This window comes from Podarcis raffonei, chromosome 2 (genome assembly GCF_027172205.1).
Source record: "Podarcis raffonei isolate rPodRaf1 chromosome 2, rPodRaf1.pri, whole genome shotgun sequence".
Lineage (NCBI taxonomy): Eukaryota > Metazoa > Chordata > Lepidosauria > Squamata > Lacertidae > Podarcis > Podarcis raffonei.
In genome coordinates, this window is record NC_070603.1 from 44,857,773 (window position 1) to 44,882,541 (window position 24,769).

The 24,769-nt window shown below is 47.6% G+C and overlaps 1 protein-coding gene across 1 annotated transcript; it reads left to right on the top strand.

The window, feature by feature from the left end:
* The first annotated feature begins 2,962 nt into the window (after positions 1 to 2,962).
* Positions 2,963 to 24,683, top strand: MAN2B1 (mannosidase alpha class 2B member 1). The gene is made up of 24 exons (XM_053376397.1): positions 2,963 to 3,094; positions 5,787 to 5,889; positions 7,272 to 7,445; positions 8,257 to 8,450; positions 8,566 to 8,698; positions 9,553 to 9,695; positions 11,698 to 11,814; positions 12,930 to 13,012; positions 14,195 to 14,315; positions 14,516 to 14,594; positions 15,012 to 15,121; positions 15,479 to 15,586; positions 15,780 to 15,896; positions 16,247 to 16,459; positions 17,252 to 17,349; positions 17,576 to 17,693; positions 18,790 to 18,908; positions 18,992 to 19,093; positions 19,502 to 19,589; positions 19,883 to 19,963; positions 20,620 to 20,856; positions 21,819 to 21,968; positions 22,222 to 22,324; positions 24,197 to 24,683. Exons 1-24 carry the CDS (start codon positions 2,978 to 2,980, stop codon positions 24,316 to 24,318), a joined length of 3,030 nt encoding a protein of 1,009 aa, XP_053232372.1. The 5' UTR covers positions 2,963 to 2,977; the 3' UTR covers positions 24,319 to 24,683.
* The last annotated feature ends 86 nt before the right edge of the window (positions 24,684 to 24,769 follow it).

Below are 24,769 nucleotides of genomic sequence, written 5' to 3' on the forward strand. Positions count from 1 at the left end.
TCTTCTGAATAAAGTTAGAATGGCAGGAAGAACTAATGTGAGTATTCTCTGGGGACAGCACATTATTCTGCAGAAATTGACCTAAGGACTAGAAGGGAATTTTGCTACACCACCCAACTTCCTCATGGATGTTCAGGTTCTATAATGAAGTCTCCAAGGAGCTGTCAACCAGGAGTGTTAAATTTAAAAAAGCAAGATGTATCACTAAGGTATGGCATCTCTCTCACACACACATTCACTTATTTCCATTAAGAATGTGAATAAAATATTTATCATTCCTTGATTTAAAATATAGGGATGCTGGCCAGATTAATTTGCTTCAAGGACCAAATTTGGTGTGCAGGGGACCATGTGGCAATCCCTGGATTCTAGCAGTGCTTTAAGATGCTGTCAGTTTGGCACCTGTAGGTGTGTTACTATGGGAGCAAGGAGAGATGGCCATGGGCTCCTGATGTTCATGGAAGAAGCCAGTAAAATCCCAAATAATGGCCACTTGTGGGGCTGCCTTTGACATACGCTGGAACTAACAAAGCCCCACTTAGAGTTGGCAATAAGGGCAGTGTGTCTACATTTCCTTTTATAGCACTTGCATACCTTTAATTTGAAAGGTTTTCCATGAAGGTAATAAGCCCCACTGCCTGTATGATGGCTGCAGAAATCTAAACTTGCTTTACAAGGCCTTAATTGACCATACTTCAACACTAATGGTTTACCTAAAGCTGGAGTGAAGCCATAAACTATGGCAATTGTGTAGCAACTACACACATTGTTCACTGCATATCCACCTCATCAGTCACCCCATTACTATTCAAGCACCTGGGGAAACTGTTCAGTCTGGGAGCCTGTTTCTGCATTCACAAGTGCAGTTCTGTCATTGAAAAGGTAAGTTTCAGCATCAGTTGCCACATGGTGAGTCAACAGAAATCACTGCCCTCTCTACCAATGCAGGTTGTGTTTGGCATCCATCTGTCTTGAGACACAATGGAATGTGCCTCCAGGGGTGAAGTCTGCAGAGACTGGTAACTGCTGCCTCCTGCGTTGTTTCTGCTGAATGACCAGCACTGAAGTGACCTCTTTGGTGCAAGCCTGGGCTGTGCGTATGGAGGTCCTGGGCCAGCCAGACAACAAGACCTCATTCTCAGCCTCACTGATGTGGTCTGAAAGAAACCAGAGAAATACATTTGGGGTGAGCTTGGCTGCAGGAGTTGCTGAAAGGAGATGTACAAGGCACCATCCAACCGTCTTAGGGACTCCACGGATTTGTGTAGGATTTACTCCTTAGCCATTTCTTCTCCCAAAGATGTCCCACAAGGCAGCCTTTATCATGAATGAGTATAGCGACAAGTTATCAGAGGTTTAGGACCAGAGTTTTCCTTCTCCTAGATGGGCTATCTTCACAGGTACATAAGCCCCTCCCCCCTCATTTCCTTCTACAGCATGTGCAGTAACTGCCTTCTGGACTCCTGGACCCGCTGTTGATTTCATCCGCTTGATCTGCCAGAGCCTGTCTTCGCATGCGGGGGAAGTCCCTAACTCACTGAAGGTTTGAAACCCATTGGCTTCCCTCACCTGGTTTAGCCAGTCAATCAAAGCCATTTCCTGGGATGTGGCTGCTGTCACATGCTGACAGATTCTATGAAGCTACCCAGAAAATAATGGCCAAGCTGGTAGCGGAGACAAAGCTCTGTTACTTGGTAACTCAGCAGAAAAAGATGCTAGCAGTATGGATGTGCAAGTTCACACTTCCAAAGAGCTAAAGTGGTGTGCTGGCTGTCCCCAGAATACTTGTTGTAAGCATCATCAGATGTTTGGATGACAAACAAAAAAGAAACTGTCAGGCCTAGCCAAAAAGACACCTCTTAAATCCTACATCCATTACCTACTTAAAACAAGAGAGAGTGACGTCTTAGAAGTGGTACAGATGCAAACACTGTGGCTGCAATCCTATGGGAATATATCTCATTAAACTCAGCATGACTTACTTCTGCATAGTCATGCATTGGATAGAGATGTATGCGCTTGTGACGCTGTAAACAACTTGGATGGAACCTGTATCTTGTTAGATGCACTTAGGTTGCCTGGGAAACTGAGGATACCAAAGTAAAAATATTAAAAATGTTTAACATGAACTTGGGCTTTCCCCCACTTTTTTATGGGAAGGACGATTTGAGTCTTTTAACATCTAGCAGCAAAAACCCATCCCAAAGAATATCCCTATTTCCTCCTGATGGGTGGGAAAGCAATTTATCATTCCCTTCCCATATAATCCACAAAAGAGCCTTCCAACCACATTCCATTTCTCCCCAAAACCCCACTATACCAAGAGACTGAATAACAACACTGGACTACACTGAAGGTTTGTCATACACTACTGTCTCACAACAACAGCACACACCCAGCAATATTACTACGGCAGTACTGAGTTTCTCTGCAGGGCTAATGCAAGCCACACTTTCTCAACCACAAAGCAATTCACTGCAGTACAGAGACACTAATAACATGAGGCGGGGCTTACATTTGCATTGGCAGGTTCAATTTAAAAGATGTAGATATTGTTATGAGTTTGGGTGGAGGAGAAGGCTGCAGATGGAGACCCTTCTAATGCTTGAAGCCCCCTTCTAATTCTTGGAATAGCCAGGCCCCCTAAGGTCATTAAGGGACCAAAGGGGACGACTCTGTGCCAGAGAACAAATGGGTTGGCCTCTCTCCCTTGGCAATGATGAGACCTAGAGGAAAAGCAGCAAGCTTTGCAGTTTTACGTTTCCTGCTTCCTGCACTCGACAAAACAGGCGCTCAATTAATAGTCACCGCCCACTCTTCCCAGCCAGCCAGCAAGGGCTCCGTCAGCCTCGCGCAAAGTTAATTGAATGAATTTCACAGCAGAGCCGCCCACCAATCGCTTTCGTTTTCCCCCCACCAACGGAAGGCGTGGCTTGCCCGGAACCCCTCTCTAGTTGTCATGTGAGTTGCCGGTCACATGACCGCCTCTCTGGCAACTGCTGCAGGAGCTTCAGCTATGGGGCTCCGCTCGGGTTTGGGGTTCTTGATGGGGGCAGCGCTGGTGGCGGCAGCTGCGGCGACATGCGGCTACCAGGTAAGGCGGTCTACGTCTGCACGGGTGTTATGGGTAAAGCTAGGGGGTCCCACTAAATTCTGGATTCTGGCGCCAGAGAATGGAGAAGGTTGTGCGGAAGGTTGAGAGGCGCGGCGGTCTAGGAGGTGCCTATATGGAGAGAGTGGGATTCGTGAGGTCTAAATGAAAAGGGAGGTCGTGCGGTGTGAGGAAACGGAGAGGATCCCCCGTTTAGGCTGCTCAAGAAAAAGATCGTGAAGAATCACTAAAGAATTTTATATGGTATTCTGCAGGAGTGCAGCAGTAGGGATTTATTTAAACCCAGGGTCCTTTTTGTAATCCATTGGGCAGGAAAACTGAGCAAAATTAGCAAGGTGACCTGCTATGAATACGGCTAGGCCATTACTTAACTGAAAAGAGGAAGCCTGGAGGATTCTGTAAAGAAAACCCTTCGAGAAAGGAAGCATACTGATGGGGGACTCAAGACTATGCGTATAGCTTTGTCATTCTTCTTAATTCGTCTGAAATAACTGTTAACTACTGTATAACTATTTAGATCCTACAGCTGCACTCCCTATAAGGATGAGCTGAAAGGAGCAAGAGAGTGTCACTGTAAATTAGGCACAGAGTGGATGGTAAGAGATAGTTGCTGAGGCCAGAATACTCTAAAGGAGGAACCTGAGAAAGGGGGTGGGTTGTAGTCACGAGAAAATTGTCAGATGCACAAAGGAAATGGGGGTGGGAGGTGTGGCCAAATTGGGAAGTTTAAGCTACAGAAGAGACTGTTTTTGCATCTGAGACTGCCCACACAGTTCAGGTTTTAGTTTTGGTGCAGGGCTGAAGACTAAGAACACAAGATTTGCCCCACTTAGACCACACCAAGGTCTATCTGTTCCTGATATTAACTACCTATATACTTTTGATGGTCATTCCTGAATATCCAGTATTCTGATGCATCTGAGCATAATTTTATTGAGCTAATTTAGGTGTAGCTGACATTGTGCTTTGCAGATGCTGTTGGGCTACAGTTCCCACTGGCACTGACTGGCACTGATGGAAGTTGGGAGTTCAACACCTTCTGGAGGACACCATGTTTGCTGCCCCTTGATTTATTTTAAAGCTATGTAGGCTAGTAGCCACAATCATATTCAGTGTTGGTTAATTCCGTAGACATTGTGACTGAGAACCACCTTCAGCTTTCCACTGCTGTCCCCAAGGTTGTTTGGATGGAATCTGCTAATCCATTCTGCCTTTCCACAACTGCTAATCTCCCAGAGAGCTGATGATTCTTATTCTGTAAACACTGATGTTTTTGAGATGGGTTGAGAGCGTGGGCGGATTAGGGATTCAAGGCTGAGCGCTCTGGAAAGCTGATTCAGTGTTTGTTATTTCCCAATTAGCTATGTCCTTCATGTTTGATTTGCTACCTGACTTCCCTATCTACTTAATGTTGTTCCCTGGGCAACTCTCAGTCTGAATACTGAGCAAACTTAAGTCAAGGTAAAATCTCCTTCCTGTCCCTCAGGTTCTGGGAAATGGCTTCACTGAAGGTCAAATACTTATCTTTGCACTCCTGATTCTCCTCTGTTCGTAAATTCTGTGCCTATGCACATCTCCACACTGGCAGCACAAATGGTCAGCTTCACATAGGCAAGGCACAATAAACTGAGATCAAATGCCAGGGTCAGATTGCTCACGGGGAGCAAGGTCTACTCTTGGAGTAATGAAATCCAGGCAACCTGTGAGACCTATAACACCTGAAAGCGGTAAACTGTTTCTGTTTGCCAGTGCAGCACAGCAGAAACATTCTAACTGTTAATCTGAATGTCCTCACTTTGTGGTTTCTACCCTTGCTTTGAGCAGTATCTTTTGACCCTCCAACCAGAGCTCCGCATTTTACATGGAAGAGAGTTGTGTTAGTGCAAAGATTAGTGCTGGTGCAATGGAGTTTCCCCAGATCTGCTCTGGAGAGTGGGAGAAACTGGGGCAGATTTATGGAGCATGCAAGGCGAAAAACATTCTACCACACAGGGAAAAATCTTAGCTCTGACAGAACATTATACTTAGCTCTACACTGGGTACAACCCTAAACATTTTAGGTATCAGGGTTGTCTCATCTCAAGCTTTCAATAGATAATATATATTTATTCTGCCTTTAATTTTCATGAATAACCTTTGATTTCTGCTGTGTTACTTTAAGTGCTTCTATTGTGTTTTTTGCGAAGCGTTTCTCTTTTTTATCAATTGGTTGTATATTTTATTGTTAGCTGCCTTCAAGCCTTGTGCTAAAATGTGAGTTAGATTTTTTTTTAATAAATAAAATCAGTGCTAGAACATTGTAGACCTCATTATCTGCTGTTCTGAAATCTTCTGAATTGTGCTTCTCTACAAGCAGCAAGGAATTCTGGATCCCAGCTATTGTAAGCAAAGGGTTTATATTTCAGTAGAAAAATTACTGTACCACTGATACTGTATGCAAAATGTTTAGTTACCAATAGTATTAGCCAGTAGCGCTTCCCTATCTTGTAGCTAGCAGGAATTGTTTCTGCCTCCTTCACAGTTATACTACCTGTTTAGATGACTGTGGCTTTCCTGTGGCAGATTTTGAGATGTTTCCTTGTGTATATATTGTCTCTCCTGGCTCAGAAATGCGCTCTCTCTCTCTCTCTCTCTCTCTCTCTCTCTCTCTCTCTCTCTCTCCCTCTCCTTTTAGTCCTGCCCAGTGACAAAGCCCGACATGCTCAATGTTCACCTTATCCCCCACACACATGATGATGTGGGCTGGCTGAAGACTGTGGATCAGTATTTCTTTGGAGGTGAGTTGAAACTGTGAAGTAAGCTTGTAAGCAGTCTCACAGCAAGGCCTGGCAAAAGGCTGTAAGTTTCTAGGATCTGTACTTTAGGTTAAGCAAGAGCCCTTCTCTGAGTTTAGTGTTGAGTCTATGAAACGTTGGCTGTAGGCATAGTAGACCAGTGTGGACATGTTTGGATTACTTTCCCTCCTTGAAACGGGGGATCAGTCCACAGGGCTGGGCTGCCTCGCCTTTTGACTGACTGGACCGTGTTGGGGGAATGATGCCCTAGTGGAGCAAAACCTTGTACCTCATTTCCAACACACAATTGCAACAATCCTTAGTGTTTATATATGCCGTAAAAGGCAGTTTAGATATATTTTCACAAGGTGTGAAAAATGCATTCAGAACTTGTTTAAAGCTCAGTAACCTTTGCAACAGTTCTCTAAGGTGCACACATGTTATTCACTCCATGTTAGAAATGAGGGTTGAGGTAAAGAGATACAGTGGTACCTCAGTTTACTAACTTAATCCGTTCCGGAAGTCCGTTCTTAAACTGAAACTGTTCTTAAACTGAGGCGCGCTTTCCCTAATGAAGCCTCCCTCCGCCGGTGCCCTTCCACTGTTCGGATTCCGTTCTTAGACCGAGGTAAAGTTTGCAAACCAGGACACTACTTCCGGTTTTGTGGAGTTCGTAAACCGAATAGTTCATGAACAGGGCTGTTCTTAAACCAAGGTACTTTCTCTTAACCATAGTTCATAGCTGAGGTAAATTTTTAAATCGGGGGCTTCTTGGCCTACATGTCATGCACTTCATTTTGTGTTAGACCTGCTGGGTCTGAGCTGTAAATTGCTGTTCAAGTATGGAATTGTCCAGCTTCTCTTTTGAACAAGAAGTCCATATGTTGTTTCCCACTGCCTCTGAGAAGAACCCACTGGGAGAGAAGCCTTAGTGCTTTCTACGTCAACATCCTGTTCTGAAAGCTGCAGGTTGGTGGGTGGATTTTGCATGTTTCCTTTCAAGGCCAGAACAGTGCCACAATTGCAGATATTAGTTGTGACAGCTGTTTGACTGAGGAATGACAGGATATTTGTATGGTGCCACATAATGTGAAGTTCTCTACAGGGACGTACGGTACATAAATAAAATAAACAAACACAACCATTAAATGCAGAGTTACATAAATATAACAAAAAATAACATACCACAAACATAAAATTAAAACAAACAAAACAGAGGCCCGGATTATCTCCTAATTTATTTAAATATGAGATTCTGCTCTTGGTTGTCTTCTTCTGGGGGGGACTTTCTTCCATCTAGCCAGTACCTGGAGAATTTTTGGTCCAGGCATGAGCTATCTGATTCCTCCTCACCTTCTCCCCATCCCTTGTCCGTTGCCTTGCAGTCCGCAACGACATCCAGCATGCTGGGGTGCAGTACATCTTGGACTCCGTCATCCCGCAGCTACTGGCTGACCCCAGCAAGCGTTTCATCTACGTGGAAGTGGTCTTCTTTGCCCGCTGGTGGGGACTGCAGACTGAAGCCATGCGCCAGGCCGTGCGGCAGCTTGTTGCGGAGGGTAAGTGTGACAGGCAGAGTGGGGCCCCTGTCTCCGTTTCCCACCTGGCTTCTCTGTGCACATAAGGAAAACAGGGAGCTCTTTGCCTCTGGGGATGGGGGAGCTTTCCTGAGGGAGAGTGGCAACCAGGGAGCCAACTAGTTACTGTTTTATTTGTTCCATTTGTGAAACATCTCAGAGAGGTTAACAAGAAAAAAAATACACAAATGTATGGGTTGCCAAGGCAGCAGAGCAGCTCAAAAGTCTTGCTGCAACTGAGGAAATGAAGTGAGTGGCACTGCTTTCACTTGGCATAACCCAGAGAGAGCGCTCTCTCTGCCCCACATCTGTGCAAAAGCATGCAGATATGGCTTCTCCTGCTCTGCTGTTCCGCTCACTCCCTCTCCCATCTGCTGTGGGGCGAAAGCAGGGCCCTGCTTTCTCCAGTAGGCTGAGGTTGGAGGGAGTAGGGTAGCAAAAGCCATGAGAGGGGAGCCTCCTTTGCTTATTGGGGGCAATAAAGAGACAAGAGGATATTCTGGGCTGTGACCGGGCAACCTGGCCTATTGGACTACAATTCCCATCATGCCTGACCATTAACTAAGCTGCCTGGAGTGATAGGAGTTGTAGTCTGGGACCCAGGTTCTAAGAACACTACCCAGATGCTGTTTGTGGCAGAGGCTGCCAGTTGCTTTTTCACACCTGCTGGGGCTGGCTGTCACATCTCCGCTTACCTGCCTAAACACCTCTTGCTCTCCTTCAGAGCAACAATGGAAGGCAGCACAAGTCTTGTCCTGATGGCCTCTCTCTTTTTTTCTCCACTCCTTGGTAGGGCGCCTGGAATTTGTGAATGGCGGGTGGTGCATGAACGATGAAGCAGCCGTACACTACAACCCAGTCATCGATCAGATGAGCCTTGGCCTCCATTTCCTGAAAGAAACTTTTGGCGAATGCGGCCGGCCTCGTGTGGCCTGGCACATTGATCCTTTTGGGCACAGTCGGGAGCAGGCCTCACTGTTTGCGCAGGTCAGCCTCTGTTCCCAGGATATTCCTATTGCACACAACAGCTACAGGATTGTACTCTGTGTCTCCTCTTCCAGTCGCTGAGGGCTCACCCACTCTCTCTTCTCCTTCCCTCAAGATGGGCTATGATGGTTTCTTTGTGGGCCGCATTGACTACCAGGACAAGGCCCAGCGCGAGGCCTTGCGGGAGATGGAGCAGCTGTGGCGTGGAAGCGGAAGCCTGCCTCCCCCTGCTGCTGATCTCTTCACTGGTGAGCAAGGCTGACTTGTCAGACGTCTCTTATTCTGATTTGGTGGTCCCCAATGTGGTGCTCATGGGCACCATATCACCCTAAGACACCACTCTTGGTGCCTGCCAAGCTCCCCTGCCCCTCCCAGGTTATTTTAAATAACTGGGGCAGGGTTGGTTTGGTGGTAGATTGTTTGGGTGAGTATAGCTTGGCTGTTTTGGGGGAGTGTAACCTGGTTTCATGTTTTGGCTTTGTATTTTTGGGGGGGTGTACAGGTACTTTAAAAGCTGGGGTGAGGAGGTATTAGTATGAGTATCCTATGTGAATTGGGTATTTTGTGGTGCTGACAGCAGTTTCATAGATTTCCAAAATACACCATGAGCCCCCAAAAGTTGGGGATCCCTGCCCTGGCCAACCCACCAACAAAGCAGCTTACTGCCTCCTGGGCAGCAAAGTTGTTTCCCCAAGCAATGCAAATGTAAGACTAATCAAATAACCACAGAGACAGGAGTCTTCTTAAGGATCCTCTTATCCAGCCTCTCTCAGTAATATCGGTCTTGACTATGTCTCAGCAATTGATGCCATGTCTCTCTGTTTCTGTATTAACTGTCTCTTTTCACAATTCACAATTCCGATTCCTCAGTAAATGCATTTATCCCAGTACCTCTTGGTAATGCTCCCCTTGTTCTATTCAGTCCTCTCTCTCTCTCTCTCTCTCTCTCTCTCTCTCTCTCTCTCTGGGTGGGTCTTCCCCATGATGGCTCTCGGCTTCCTCTTTTGTTGAATGTGGCCTTGTAGGATTCACCCTGCCTTTCTCGTTTACCAAGAACATTCTGGTCAGAAAGCTCCCATTTCTCCCAACTCTTTCTTGGCAGGTGTCCTGCCAAATGGCTACAACCCTCCCATGTCTCTTTGCTGGGATCAGATCTGCTCAGACAACCCCATTGTCGACGACGACAGCGATGAGAACAACGTGGAGAGTATTGTGGCATATTTCCTGGGGACGGCGGCAGCTCAGGTTAGAGCAAAGGGGACCAAGGGTTTGCAGTTCTGTCCTCAGTCAGGGGAGGAGAAAGGGAATTAGTTTGCTAACAGCAAAGATCTAAGACGACAGGAGACAACCACAGGCCTGACTTGACCCATTAAGCCTTCCCAAGTAGCCTGCCAGCCCCTGACTTAATTTTATGGCAGTGCCACCATGAGGGTGGGGAGGAGGAAGGGTTGGGAAGTGCACAAAGTGAGGGTGGTGTAACTATTGCACATATGGAAGCCACTGGATGAATACAAACTGATTCCTGTATTGAAATAATACAGGAAAAATATGGTTCATAGGCTTTACTTACCGAACTTCACTCTAAACAACTTTTAAAAATGAAGTTACATTCAGATAGTTGCATATTCCTTATTCTGGTCCTAGCCCTAAAGCATGATAACTTACATTACAAATATCTTGCATCCTGATCTAAAATCGAAGCTCCTTCTCTTCTCCTTTGCAGCCTGCATTAGCCTTGGACTATTTGCTGGAGACGAGAGATTCACACATCCATTCTCTTCAGTAGCTAAGAACAAAGAGGGCACTCCATCCAAGATGGATTCCCACAGATTAGCATATGCCATAGACATGTAATACAACCCTTTTCTTATGACTGTGAGCTAAACTGTCTTGTGACTGAGCTACAAAGATACAGCCCCACTTAATGATTAACCTGTTAGGCAATTCTTCAGCTTCATGGAAATTCCCAGCCATGCTTCACAGTGTAGTACAGGCATATTATACATTTCCATTTCCATGTAACTTCCATCTCCAGCACAGTACTTGGTAGGTGGAGAAGTTTAATCCTCCCAGTCTATCCCAGTGTCATAAAGGGGATGCAGATATCCCATCCCTCAGCTGAGACACTGTGTGTGTGTGTGTGTGTGTGTGTGTGTGTGTGTGTAAAGACAAAGACTGCAGGGTTTGTGTGTGTGTGTGTGTGTGTGTGTGTGTGTGTGTGGTATGTGTTTTTTAGGGCAGCTCCCATTGCCAACTCTGGTCCCACCCACTCTTTTTAGCCCACTTATCAGAGGCACTTTCAGAGGATTGGCAACAGGGCCTTATGCCCCCTAGGTCAAAAAAGCACTCCCCACCTGACGTAAGGCAACCTGTGGGTCATTTCTGAAGATGGTGTCTCACTAGTGCACAGGATCAGACCATTGATCCATCTAGCTCAGCACTGTCTGCCCTGACAAGCGGTGGCTCTCCAGGATTTCAGAAAACCCTATCTGGGTTTCTATCCCTGCCGGGGATTGAACCTGGGACCTTCTGAATGCAAAGCAGATGCTCTTCCACTGAGCCACAGCCTTTCCCCACACTGAGCAGCTGAGAGCTGGAGTAGCATAATGGCACAGAGACTGAAGTACAAACTGAGAAGTCTGCAGTCTGAATCTTGCCTCTTCAACTAGGTGGCCTTAGTTCAATCCACTCTCTCTTAGCCTCAGCCTCTCCATCTGCGGTGGTGGAGGAATAATAATACTTTCTCTACAGGGTTGTTTTAAGGATTGCAGCAATATAAATGCACACGGTACTTCAAACTCTTTAAATATATATATATATTTATTAAATTTCCACAAATTTCTTATAAAATTCTAATACATAACTTTTTTTTTTCTTTTATCCGCTTCTCATCCCATTTTTTGTAGGTGTTTTTTTAAATTCTATTCTGTTGCTGTATCCTGTATTCATTCTTTTATATCATAACCACAATACAAAAATCTCTAATTATTTCTGTTGCTCATAGTTCAAATCCTGCTCATGGATTCATCCTGTTACATTTCTTTAAATAGTTCGAAAAAGGCTTCCATCCATCCATAAAACACAGTCCTTATTAAGTTCTCTTATTTTAGCTGTTGGCTTTGCTGATTCTGCATGGTTGCTTCGCTTATCCATGGTGCTTTGAGCTCTTGGAAGCATTACACAAATGCTGCAGCAAGGCTGTTGTGGAGTCAGGAGACAGGCCAACTCTCAGCATTCCTTCCTTTAGGCAAAACACTATCGCACCAACCACATTGTCATGACAATGGGATCCGACTTCCAGTACGAGAATGCCCTCCTCTGGTACAAGAACATGGACAAGCTCATCAAGCACGTCAATGCAAAGGTATTCCCGGTTTATATTTGTGGAGTCATATTCTGTGCTAAGCTTCCAGACTGTTTTCAAAGGCATACCCACCCCTTGACCTCAGTATAGGACAGCACATTCCGTAATCCAAAGGTAAAGGTAAAAGACCCCTAGATGGTTAAGTCAAGTCAAAGGCGACTATGGGGTTGCGGCGCTCATCTCACTTTCAGGCCGAGGGAGCTGGCTTTGTCCACAGACAGCTTTCCAGGTCATGTGGCCAGCATGACTAAACCGCTTCTGGCACAATGGAACACCGTGACAGAAACCAGAGTGCACAGAAATGCCATTTACCTTCTTGCCACAGCGGTACCTATTTATCTACTTGACTGGCGTGCTTTCGAACTGCTACGTAGGCAGGAGCTCACCCCATTGTGCGGATTTGAACCGCCAACCTTCTGATCGGCAAGCGCAAGAGGCTCAGTGGTTTACACCACAGCGTCACCCGCATCCCTATAATCTGAGCAGGAGGCCAGCAGGGCATATGTTTCTCAAGCCAGGTGGTTGCATCTGGCAATAGCCCCTGTGCCTCTGGTGACAAAGGTGGGTCAAGCTTTGGACCTGGTCCTTTTGCCAGGGAACCTGTGGCCTTCCCGGTGCAGTTGGATTTCAGCTCCCATCAGCTCCAGGCAGCATATGGATGGCGGGAGCTAGAAATCCCCATTCCTACCTTAGAGGAAAAGCAGCCTCTACACACACAGTGAACAGGTTAAACATAAATTACCGCAGTAGTCAAATGTCACATTGACACAACCTCAGCCTTGTCTAGGCTGAACTTCAGTGAAAAACAGTGAGGGAAACCCTCTCTCCTCCTTCCGCCAGTCAGCTTTGGAACTGAGAATGAACCTCTTTCCTCATTCATTAAGGCTCTGAGCCCGACCTTGGCTGGGGAGGGCGGGGTATAAATAAAAAAATATTATTATTATTATTATTATTATTATTATTATTATTATTATTCACGTGTCATATTCTGGCAGTGCTCGCCAGAGAGCTGGCGTCATGCCCTGTCTTTGCTGCATAGCCGATACATGTCCGCGCTGCCCTTCCTTTCCTCAGTGAGTGCTTGCCTGTTAATTTCCCTCGCTTCTCTCTTGCAGCAATTGAACGGGAGCCACGTCAATGTCCTCTACTCCACCCCAAGCTGCTACCTGTGGGAGCTCAATAAGGCCAACATATCATGGTGAGAGGGCTGGGTCTGGCTGGCTGGGCTGCCCGTGTTTGCAGCAGGAGCATTTCCTTAGGGGCTGGCTGCCGCCTCCTCTTCCCCAAGCAGGTGCTTAATTCTACCCCTGCGAGATGGCTGCTGAATGCTAGCAAGAGAGGGTGGGTTTCAACTGCATGAGGGCTGTTTGATAGGACGCAGCATGTAGCTGCCAGAGGCACCCCCCCCAAATAATAGTGTTCTTTTCTATAGATTCTTTCTAGGCCCAAACCCCTTTAGTGCCTGTTTCCCACTGTTGAACTGGGAGGGTTCATCTGGCCGCCACACCTGCATCCCTGCCGTCTGCTTCCATCCTTTTTGTGTGTTCTGTTGGGTTAAGGCCTTACTTCTTGTTCCCCAAGCAGCTTGATGACTTGAAGGAGTCTCCTGGCTCACCAGGCTGAAGATCTAAAGAGATCACAAATGCTCACAGAGAGCACAGCCTTCAACAAAAGGGGAGAGGGTCACTGTAGTCCGAAACAGATTTTAATTTTAATTGATTGTCTGATTTTATGTTAATGTGTTATACATTTGATGTTAGCCGCTCTGAGCCCGGCTTCGGCTGGGGAGGGCGGGATATAAATAAAATTTATTATTATTATTATTGCTCAGACGGCACAAGCATTTCTGCTTCCCTGATGGAGCCATCTGCTCCCTTCTCCCTCAGTGTGCTGTTCTGGGGATTCTCCTAACCTCCACCCTCCTCTGAGCCAATTTTCAGGGCTGAGGGGGCGGGGGAGAAGCCCCATTGAGCTAGTGGAAGTTCTTGCAGGGCTGGAACTCATTACTTGAATCCCGCCCATTGATTTTATATGCAATCTGAATTGCTGAATGAGCTCATTCCATGCCAGTAACCTTCATCATGTACTTTGGGTACATAGTAAAGTGGGATTATTATTAATATTAATCATCAAAAGCATTTAGTGTTTTACTTGTCTAGCCTTGTAAAGGTTAGCTACTTCCATATTATAAGATGGAATACAGGGGCTGATAGGCACACAGTCAGTCAGTGAATCCCTGGCAGAAGATGGATTTGGCCCTGGGCTGCCTCTCTCCATGTCTTCACATCCTGGGCTCACAGGCTCCACTTGAGGTGCAGGGGAGGGTGATATGCCATACACAGGTGTAGATCTTGGCTGAAATGAAATCTGTGTTGGGCAGGACTGTGAAATACGACGACTTCTTCCCATATGCTGACGGTCCTCACCAGTTCTGGACAGGCTACTTCACCAGCCGCCCGGCTTTGAAACGCTACGAGCGGCTCAGCAATAACTTCCTGCAGGTCAGTGCTCAATTGCGGGGGGGGGGGGGGTAGAATACAAAAAAAGGAGTATTTTCCTCCCACAAGATATGGAGGGGAGAGGCAAAGAACCAGAACTCCTGGGTCCTGGTCCCGCTGCCATCACTGACTCCTTAGGCTCAGGACATACCCGATAGATGAGCATTTCTCATGCCTCTGATGCTGTTTCTTTACTTTTGCAGGTCTGCAACCAGCTCGAAGTGTTGGCTGGCGCACAAGCAAATGCGGGGCCTTATGGCAATGCCAGCAGTTCTGTGCTGCGTAGGTGAACTCGTGAGGGTTTCGGCGGGGTGGGTTCATCCTGATATTACAGTAAGAGCCAGGAAACAGCAGTCGCTCCCATGGTGGCTATTGGAGGGTCTCAGCCAGGATCTGGTCTAAATTCTGAATTAACTTGGAGAATGTGATGATTATTCATAATTATCCGGCTTTCAGCCTAAGATCCCAGGGCAGTTCACAACATTAAAGCATAGTATTACAAGTTTAAAACAACGTACAATGACAAAAATAAGGGGAGTTGTAAAAGTATACACTTGCAGGTGTCAAAAGCCAAGGCAGAGGGCAGTGGTGTCTGTATTGGAGAGCCAGTGAGTTGGGGTGGCCACTGCCTGCACGTGTGAGCCAACCTATCGGGGTGCCATCCCAGTGTCATGTGACACGGTCCTCTTTTTCTTGCAGGTCAGGCCATGGGAGTTGCCCAGCACCATGATGCAGTGACTGGCACAGCAAAGCAGCATGTGACCAATGACTACGCCAAACAGTTGTCTACCGGCTGGGATGCCTGCGAGGTGTGTGCTCTGAACCAAGAAAACAGCTGCCCGATGTGTCTCACATGTAGATGTATGTGAGCGTAACTGAATGAAAAGGTGGAGGGCAGCCCTGGCTCCTCAGTCCTCTGCTCTCCTCCAAGATGTTTGCTGATGCCTTTCCTAGACCTGTATTTATTTACATTGCTTGTGCGATGTTCTCTTCACTGCCCTGGACTTCTTTTGGGTGGAAGGGTGTGTACAAATATATAAATGTGTGAAGTTGCTCTGTTTTCAGGACTTTGACGTTCCCGGGAGATCTCTTTGTTATGTTTCTGCACCTTTGCACAGGTGACGAGAGTGGTTAACCTATAGCTACCATTTTCTCTGGCCTTGCAGGTTGTGGTCAGCAATGCCCTCACCAGTATCATTGGAAGCAAAGAGAACTTCATCTATTGCACCTATCTTAACATCAGTGTCTGCCTGCTGACTGAAGTTGCCTCTACTGTAAGGGACCATCATTTCTGTCTAGTCCCTTATCCCAGTGGACACTTGAAATCTGTAACTTCCCTCTTTACCTCCAAGCATCAAGGGTTGTGCCTTGGCATTCGGGGGGACCTTCCAGCACTGTCTCAGTCGGCTGGGCTCCTCTTGGCAGTCATTTATTCCTTCCCTAATATGTTGCTCTCTGCCCTTGCAGTTCATGGTGATCGTCTATAACCCTCTGGCCCGCCCTGTGGGATGGAACGTCCGGCTGCCAGTGAATGGAAGCCATTACTCCGTTTTAGATCCTAGTGGCCAGGCTGTTCTGAATGAGGTAGGAAGCAAACAGCCCCTGTTTCCCCTATAGCTGGGGATGCTTGAGGGGTAGATAGAATTGAAATTGGCACTGTTTTCCTCACTGGGGCTGCCCAGTAATGAAACATTTGTTGGGATGGCCAACGTCAGCCAAAGCTCTTGCCAACTTCTCAATCCTCCCCCTGCTGCAAAAATGCATCAGTGCTTGTCCACTATCTTAGTGCTTCTCTACTCAATGGCCATGAAACTGATGTCCCATGTTGTATGGATTATCACAACACCAAACTCCCCTGAGTTCTTCAAGAGAAGAGAATCCCTTCCAGGTGCTCTGCTGTGTGGAATGAAGAACTGTGCAAACTTCCTTTCCAGGTCATTCCCGTATCGAATTTCACCCGTGCTGTTCGGCATGATCGGGGCGATGCTGTCAATGAGTTGGTGTTCCAGGCATCTGCCCCACCGCTGGGCTACACCACTTACTCGGTCTCTAGGCTGCCCGGCAAGGAGCCAGCGCGATCCAGACTGCTGAAGAGGTTGCCCCACCAACCTGGAGCAGACCAGCTTTCTTGGTCAATCCAGAATGAGGTATTCACCAATCTCACCCTGACATTTGGTTTTGGTCTGCTTTGGTCTTCCTGGCCTGGTCTTGCATGCTCATTTCCCATGAGGCACAAGCCTTTCTTAGAAAACTTGCAAAGGGCAATTTCTTTTTCTCAAGGAACATTATATTATAACTTTGAGCAACAGAGAAAGCAGAGATTCCCACACCTGATTCCTACCAACAGTAAGTGGTATTCAGCTAAGAGTTGGCCCATTGTAATTCATGGATGTGACTAAGTTAGGTTAATTAACTTCAGTGGGTCAGTCTATCCTGAGCAAAACTTGGTTGAATACTACCCAATATCTGGATTTTCAGTTCTCCATTCCCAAATGTCCATTTTGGTGTAAACTTTAGACTATTCTTTACAAAAGTGTTACCAGACCCCTGAAATCGGGGACAAACTATGAGTTCAATCTGCAGAAAGAAGTATAACCCAAATCTATGAACTAAAACCAGTTCAGGAACAAAACAAGCTTTCTTGAGAAGTCATCTTCCTTGGAGACATTTGAGAAAAGTACTGAAAAGAAATCCATCAGAGGCAGCTCCCTTGTTTACGACTTGGGTAGAATGAGATGACCACATGATATACTTTTTCCTACTTTAAAACTTTTGTAGGGATCTGTTCCTTGAAAGCAGACTTCCCTGGAACGACATCACATCTTTTCATGCACTTCCTGCCATCCAGACTAAGAATCTTTTCCAGACTGCATCTCCTACAGCAATTTTTTTCCTTTTTTCGTTCCCTCCTCCTCCTCCTCCTCCTCCTCCTTTCCCAGCATCTACGAGTTCTGGTTGACCCCAAAACAGGACTCCTGAAGGAGATTCAGAACCTGGATAAGAACATCTCCTTGCCAGTGTCTCAGAACTTTTTCTGGTGAGTTGTCTTCTGCTTTGAAAGGGAGCAGCTTTGGGAAGCAGTGTGGAGGGGAGCTCTCTGCCTGGACTTCCTGGCTGCAAGCTGGACTCTCGCATCTGTGGAAGGTGGATATTAAAGATGGACTGGCTGTCTTTATACTTTCCTGCTTGAATTATTGGCAGCAGTTGGTGGGGAACTTGTTATAGCTGCATCACCGGTTCTGTCCATTGGCTGACTTCTTCAGGTACAATGCCAGCGCTGGGAATGAAGAGAATTCCCAGGCCTCTGGGGCCTACATCTTCCGCCCAGACACCTCTCAGACCTTCCCCATTGCCAAGGGAGCCCAGGTGCACCATGTGAAGGTAGGAAAAACCAGCAGAAGACGGTACAAATACTGGCTGAGGGACGATCATAAGCCTAGCCTGTCCAGGGAACTGACCCAGTGACCACGGGCCTGAAGAGCTTAGGATCCATTGTTAGAAGGATGGTGGCCACATCCAAGCTGGCTCTCTTAAGTGGTCTGTACCCTAAATCCCACATTCATTAACAGTGAATCCAACAACCAGAGCATGCTGAATGTCTTGTGTGGCTTTTTTGCATAGTTTGGGCTGCAGGAATAGTGTTGCCTTGCCACTGAATGCTCAGTGTTTCACTGTGACAGAGGAGAATTGAAGTTGCAGCCTGGAGCACAGGAGATGAGAAAGTTATGGCGATATAGGAGAGAATGAGGAAGAGATTGGAAGCTGTCACAGCTCCCAGCCCCGTTTTCATGGATGTTTTGTCATGTATGTTGCTTTTGAATCTTCATGTTTTACCATCCACAGCCAGAAATTTTTTTGTGTAATTATTCTGCAACAAATACTGGTTCCATTTTAATTTCTGTGGTGGCCAAACTGCAGTTGCCAGGGCTTGGTAGTGAAAATGCGCTTTGTTCTTCCTTGGATTTCTGCTGGTGATTGGGGAAGGTGGATTCTGCTGCCAGACCCCAGAAGCATCTAATATGTACAGCAGGTGTGGCTAACCATTTCCAGGCCAAGGGCCACATTGACCCTTGGACAGCCCACCAGGGGCCAAAGTGGGGAAGGCAAGATCTGCTGTTCTCAAGGCTGATACCCAGAGGACTTTTCCCATCAGCTAGTCTACATTATTTAAAATAAGTTTATCATTGGCAGGGATTTGTGTGGGGAAGGGGGAAGCTGCGTGTTAGCCTCCTGGCTTATAGCTCATGCCTATGCCATTTCAGGCCTAAGGTTTCTCATGCATGTGTGGCAATAGAGTGCCCTGGACTACTTTGGCTACTACTTTTGTATGCCCAAAAGCCAACTTCCTCCCTCCTGCCCCCTTGTGCGCACACAGTCTCCTCAACCCCATCTGTGCCGCTTTTTATCGATAGAAGGGGCTGCATATTGATACCAGGCAAATTAAAAACAAAAGCTGCATGTGTCTCTTATCTGGCAGACCCAAGTGGTGGAGGAGCTGTACCAGAACTTCTCTGCCTGGTGCTCCCAGGTGGTGCGACTCTACGCTGGGCAGCCGTATGTTGAGCTGGAATGGACGGTGGGGCCCATCCCTATCCAGTGAGTGTTTGGAAGCTGGGGGCAGGGGTGGGACCTTCCCCTTGTCTTCAGAGTACATCTCTGAACTCCGGGTTGTCCCACAGAGACGGACTTGGCAAGGAGATCATCAGCCGCTTTGAAACAGACCTGCAGACTGCTGGCCGCTTCTACACAGACTCCAACGGGCGTGAGATCCTAGAGAGAAGGTACTGGCGGGAGCAGCAGGCAAAGTGAAGCATTTGTGTCTTGGGGCTGTCCCTCCATAGCCTGGGCAGGAGCAGAGGATGCTAAGAGCGCAGGGTGCAAGCTGCTCTTTCTCCATCTTGACTCTTCCTCTCCCCCATCTCCCAATAGATGTGTAATGGGGAGGATAATACATGCTTATTATAAGAAATTCTAAGACAATAGACATGCACTTAGGAAGAAGTGTCTTAATGTAGTTGCTGCTGCCAGCACCTTGGGGTCCATTTTGCTCTGCCTCTACCCTTCCATGTTTTGTTTTTCCCTCCTCATTCACAATATCTGACTGGGTGTGTCTGGGTTCCTAACTGGCTGAGGAAAGGCAGGAGGTTGATATTCCCCTTTCTCTTCTCTTTCTGCTCACCCTGGTGCAGGCGCAACTACAGGGCCACGTGGAACCTGAGCCAGACAGAGCCTGTGGCCGGCAACTACTACCCTGTCAACAGCCGTATCTACATCAAGGTAATATCACCCCTTGCGCACTGTGACGGGCCCACCTGCAGATCTATCAACCTGCACAGCGTAATTGTGGGAAATGTAGGGACAGGTGCTCCTCTGTTTCCAGTGAAGGTTTGGGGCAAAGGTGAAGGGAGGGGGGCTGTGGGTTGTGTTCAAGTGTGGTGGGAAGGGGGGCTGAGAGAAAGGGCACACCTGCCCTGCCCTCCTGTAGCACCTAGCGAGCAGTGTGGCAGGAGGCTTTCTTAGTGTACACACGCATGCAGCTCTGTCCTTGCTTTCTCTTTGAATCGCTCCAGGACCAGAAGGTGCAGCTGACGGTGCTGACGGACCGCTCGCAGGGAGGCAGCAGCGTCTTTGACGGCTCTCTTGAGCTCATGGTGAGCGCAGCAGGACTTCCAAGTAGCAAGAAGGGCAAACTGCCTCAGTGTCAGGCTCAGGAAGAGAAGGAACCACGGTCAAGTAGAGAGGCCCTCATAGGCCGGGTGACTGGGGGCATCCAGAGAAAGCAGAGAGCTACCCAGTCGGGAGTCACTGAAGATGTGCAACTTTCACATTTCTTTCTGGGCAAGCTTTTGAAGTCTCCATGCCAGTGGTGGGCGGGGCCAGAGGCCAAAGTGGGTGGAGTAACAAATACAAATGCTACCTTTGTGCAGTTGGCTTGTTATACCTCTGCATCCTGTATCCAGACAGGAAGGAGGCCTTGTCAGATGCAGTCCAGCCAGGCAAACACACTCGGGCTGCAAAGCAGGGGCAGGGAAGAATAGGGCCTGAGGTGGAGAGACCTGAGGGTGGGGGAGCCCTACATTCAGCCCCTGACCCTGATGTTGCCCCCCCCTGCCTTAAATAATAGCAAGGCCAAAGCTTATACTGGTGACTCCAGTGAAGGAATTGCTGGTTCTTCAGCATCCTAGAGTGGCAAGCCCACTTTGTAGCACCAGGCCCTGTCAGCTGCAAGGCAAGCAAACCAGCCCGACCTACAGTACTTCTCCCAACTTGCATCCCCTCTCCCCCTTTCCTCCTTCGTGGTCTTCAGGTACATCGACGGCTGCTGCATGACGATAGCCGGGGCGTAGGGGAGCCACTGCTGGAACCTGGCGACTTCCACCATGGGCTGGTGGTGCGGGGTCGCCACCTCATCCTCTTGGACACAGCAGAGTCGTCAGCTGAGCAGCACCGCCTGTGGGCCCAGCAGGAGTTCATGGCACCACAGCTGGTGTTGGCCCCTGGCGAGGGGCCTCCATACCAGCCTGGCCAGGACAACGTGAAGGAGGTGAGGGAACGGTTGGGAAAGCAATGTAGTCAGTTGGCTGTGGCTGCCAGTTGCACGCACTCAAGGCCTGGCATATGCAGCTCTGTGGGCGAGCTCATGCTTGGCATGCAAAATGGTGCCACCTCTGGCTAAAGAGGGCAGAGCTGGGAGTGGTCTCTGCCCCAACCTTTGGAAAGGTGCTCTCATTCAAAGTCAATGTGTTGATGCTCACCTTTAAAGCCCTAAATGGCCTCGGTCCAGTATACCTGAAGGAGCGTCTCCACCCCCATCATTCTAGCGCCAAGGGCCTTCTGGCGGTTCCCTCACTGCGAGAAGCCAAGTTACAGGGAACCAGGCAGAGGGCCTTCTCCGTAGTGGCGCCCACCCTGTGGAACGCCCTCCCACCAGATGTCAAAGAGAAGAACAACTACCAGACTTTTAGAAGACTTCTGAAGGCAGCCCTCTTTAGGGAAACTTGTAATGTTTAACAGACTACTATATTTTAATACTTTGTTGGAAGCCGCCCAGAGTGGCTGGGGAAACCCAGCCAGATGGGCGGGGTATAAATAATGTATTATTATTTTTATTATGGTACTAGGCTAGATAACCCATGACTCTCCAAACAAGGCAGATTCTCATATTGCTCTACAAGTCTGGGCCCAGAATATCTTGGGCAACACATTTCTTTGTATAAATCACATCCCACCCACTAGTCCACAAAACTTTCTTAGGAAATGATGTGATCCAAAAAGAACAATTCATTGGCAGGTGGGGACACAGATGTTGTATTCTTAGAATGTGTTTCTTATTCTTGAGCCCCTTTTACTGACTTTCACAACGTATTTGTCTCACTTTTTTCTTACTTTATTGCTTTGAAATGGCTGATCAGTAAAGTAAAAGCTAGTGAATCTCAGCTCTGTTCTAATTGGGTAGTGTCATATTACGATGCTTGTCTGATTGACTCTCTCCTTCCCCAATCCCAGTTCTCTGCTCTGCACCAGGCTCTCCCTTCAAATGTCCACTTGCTTACGCTGGCCCAATGGGAGCCCGACTCCGTTCTCATCCGTCTGGAGCACCAGTTTGAAAGGGGGGAGAGCGTCAATGGCTCCATGCCTGCTGTTGTTAACTTGCTGGTAGGTCTCTTCTGTAATATTCTTCACATCCCTTTACAAGAAAGCCTATGAGGCATGCCAGCATTTATTTCTCTTGTCTTGCAGATGAGGGAAGGAAGCTAGCACACAATGAGTGACTTACTGGAGGCACTCTAGTGAATTTATTGGCTGTTTAAGGAGTTTAGCACTGAGCTATAACTTCAACTAACAGCATGATATGGAATCTCTTTGAGTTGTCACCATATCCTGTATGGCTTTTATCTCCACACCCTAGAACTTGTTCTCATCTTTCAATATCATCAGTGTGCAAGAGATGAACTTGGCTGCTAACCAGAAGTTGGAAGACGTGAACAGGCTAATCTGGCAGCCAGCTGAAGGTAAATCTTCAACTCAATGTGGCTACTGTGACAGACTTGATGGGCCATATCTGTTGCTATAAGAGGAAGATGGCCAGCGGTGACCAAAAATCCCACAAATCACTGGGCAATACCCTCTGCTAGATCCACTGAAACCAAGTTACTTAAGTCAAATCCATAGACTTCAGTGGGTCTACAATGCATGCGACCATGGTGGCTCACTACTCTAAACTACAGTAGCACAGAACCCATCTTCCTCTGAGGTAATCCTTCACACCAACTATAATAATTGGCTATGTCTGTGCTTACAACACTAAACTGCTTTGATCCTTGTGTCCTAAGCAGCAGGACCCCTGGACAGTTAAGTCCAAAAGCGACTATAGGGTCATGTGGCCAGCATGACTAAACCACTTCTGGTGCAACAGAACACCATGATGGAACCCAGAGCGCACAGAGTGGGTGGTGCTGTGGTCTAAACCACGGCGCCTCTTGGGCTTGCTGATCGGAAGGTCGGCAGTTTGAATCCGTGCAACGGAGTGAGCTCCTGTTGCTCTGTCACAACTTCTGCCAACCTAGCAGTTCAAAAGCACACCAGTGCAAGTAGATAAATAGGTACCACTGTGGTTAGAAGGTAAATGGCATTTCCATGCGCTCTGGCTTCTGTCACAGTGTTCCGTTGCACCAGAAGCGGTTTAGTCATGCTGGCCACATGACCCGGAAAGCTGTCTGTGGACAAACGCTGGCTCCCTCAGCCTGAAGTGAGATGAGCATTGCAACACTATAGTCGTCTTTGACTGGACTTAACCGTCCAGGGGTCCTTTACCTAATTATATAACTGTCCCCCAAAGCTGCATAAGATCCCAGAATTCCCTGAGTGTCTCATATAGATAACCATGCATCACTGAAACAGTTTAGACCAAACTTACTGTGCAGTGGTTGCTTCTAATGTTGTCAGATTCTGATTCTTGGTGTGTGAATAAGAGGCAAAGAGCCTTTCAGAACAGTCTCCCCAAGGCAGAGGGGCTCAGTCCTGTTTCTTTCCCCCTTCCACTGACACTTGAAATCCCATAGGAAGCTGCCTAATATGAAGTCTGACCAGAGGCTCATCTGCCTCATTACTGTCTACATCAGGGGTCGGCAACCTAAGGCCCATGGGCCACAAGTGGCCCATGGCGGTCGTTTAACCAGCCCATGAGCTGCCCCTGAACCGAGCCGCCCGCTCGGCGAATCCCCGCGTGCTGCGCTAAACCAGTGCAGCACGGGGACTTGCTTTCGCAGAACCAGAAATCGCGGGGGCCATGCCCATGGAAGGATCTCCGCTGGAGTGAACCGGGCCCAGGCAAGGTAAACCTTGCCAACCCCTGGTCTACACTGCCTAGCAGCAGCCCTCCAAAGCTCCAAGCAGCAACCTTTACTAGTTTTACCTGGAGGTGTTGAACCTGGGGCAAAGCAGATGCTCTCCCAGTGACCTATGGCCTTTCTTATTAGATTCCTATTAGTTATTCCTGCTGTAGCCTACATGAAGATATGAAGCTACTAGGTGAGGCAGAAGGTGTATGCCCTTTTTTCCACCAGCACTGTTGCAGGGATCTGTCCTTCCCTGTTATAAGATTGACTACCCTTGCCAGTTAGCTGGTAATCATCTGCATTTAACTCACAGGCTTTCCACTAAATGCTAGCTATTGACTCCCTGATGCAAGGGACTTGAAGCCACAGGATCATGTATGTAAGCTAAGACCAATTGCATTAATTAGTCGACCAAAGGTACTTGTGCCATTGCTTGTCTACTTCATCAGATGCACAATTTAGTCCTATTGTTTCTTTCCAAAAGCGTCTTATCGACAAGGGACTGAGGTTCCAATATTGTCTTTCCTAAACTCCTCCTATCCACAGGAGCAGCAAAACAGCAGTCCAGAAGCAGGCTGGACCCAACACACATTGCACTGCAACCCATGGAGATCCGGACATTCCTGGCTCGTATTCAGCACAAAACAAGGCCTGGCAGAGAGATCTGAGCAGAGGGATTAATGTTCCACCTCTTACTCCGTCCAAATGGAGTTGTGTCAAGCAAGGGCAGGACACTGGAGCTCTTGACAGGGCCTTTTCAATGGAGATGAAATGATTTCTCTCCAAGCAAAGACATTCTCGTGGAGAGAGGATTCTTTTAGGCTGCTAAAAGGCAGTAGAATCAGCTTCTGTGAACTTCTGCAATGATTTTGGTGAATAAGGGATCACTGTAAAATGCCTTTAGACTCCCTTTTCCTCCACACCTGCGCACCAAAGAAACTTGGATCATTTTCAGGGGAGGGTGTGGAGTTGGTGGAGTACTTGGGCTACCGTAAGTGCAATCATTACCTTTTCAATAAACCACTTAAAAACACGCTGCAACATTCTGCTTTTAGACCCCAGTCTAGCATCGAAGTACAGTGGTACCTCGGGTTACATACGCTTCAGGTTACAGACTCC

Coding starts and splice junctions, on each gene's coding strand:
- MAN2B1 (XM_053376397.1), top strand. CDS start 2,978: ATGACCGCCTCTCTGGCAACTGCTGCAGGAGCTTCAGCTATGGGGCTC. Junction 8,699..9,552: donor TGCTGCTGATCTCTTCACTG/GTGAGCAAGGCT, acceptor CTTTCTTGGCAG/GTGTCCTGCCAAATGGCTAC. Junction 17,694..18,789: donor CCCAGGTGCACCATGTGAAG/GTAGGAAAAACC, acceptor CTTATCTGGCAG/ACCCAAGTGGTGGAGGAGCT.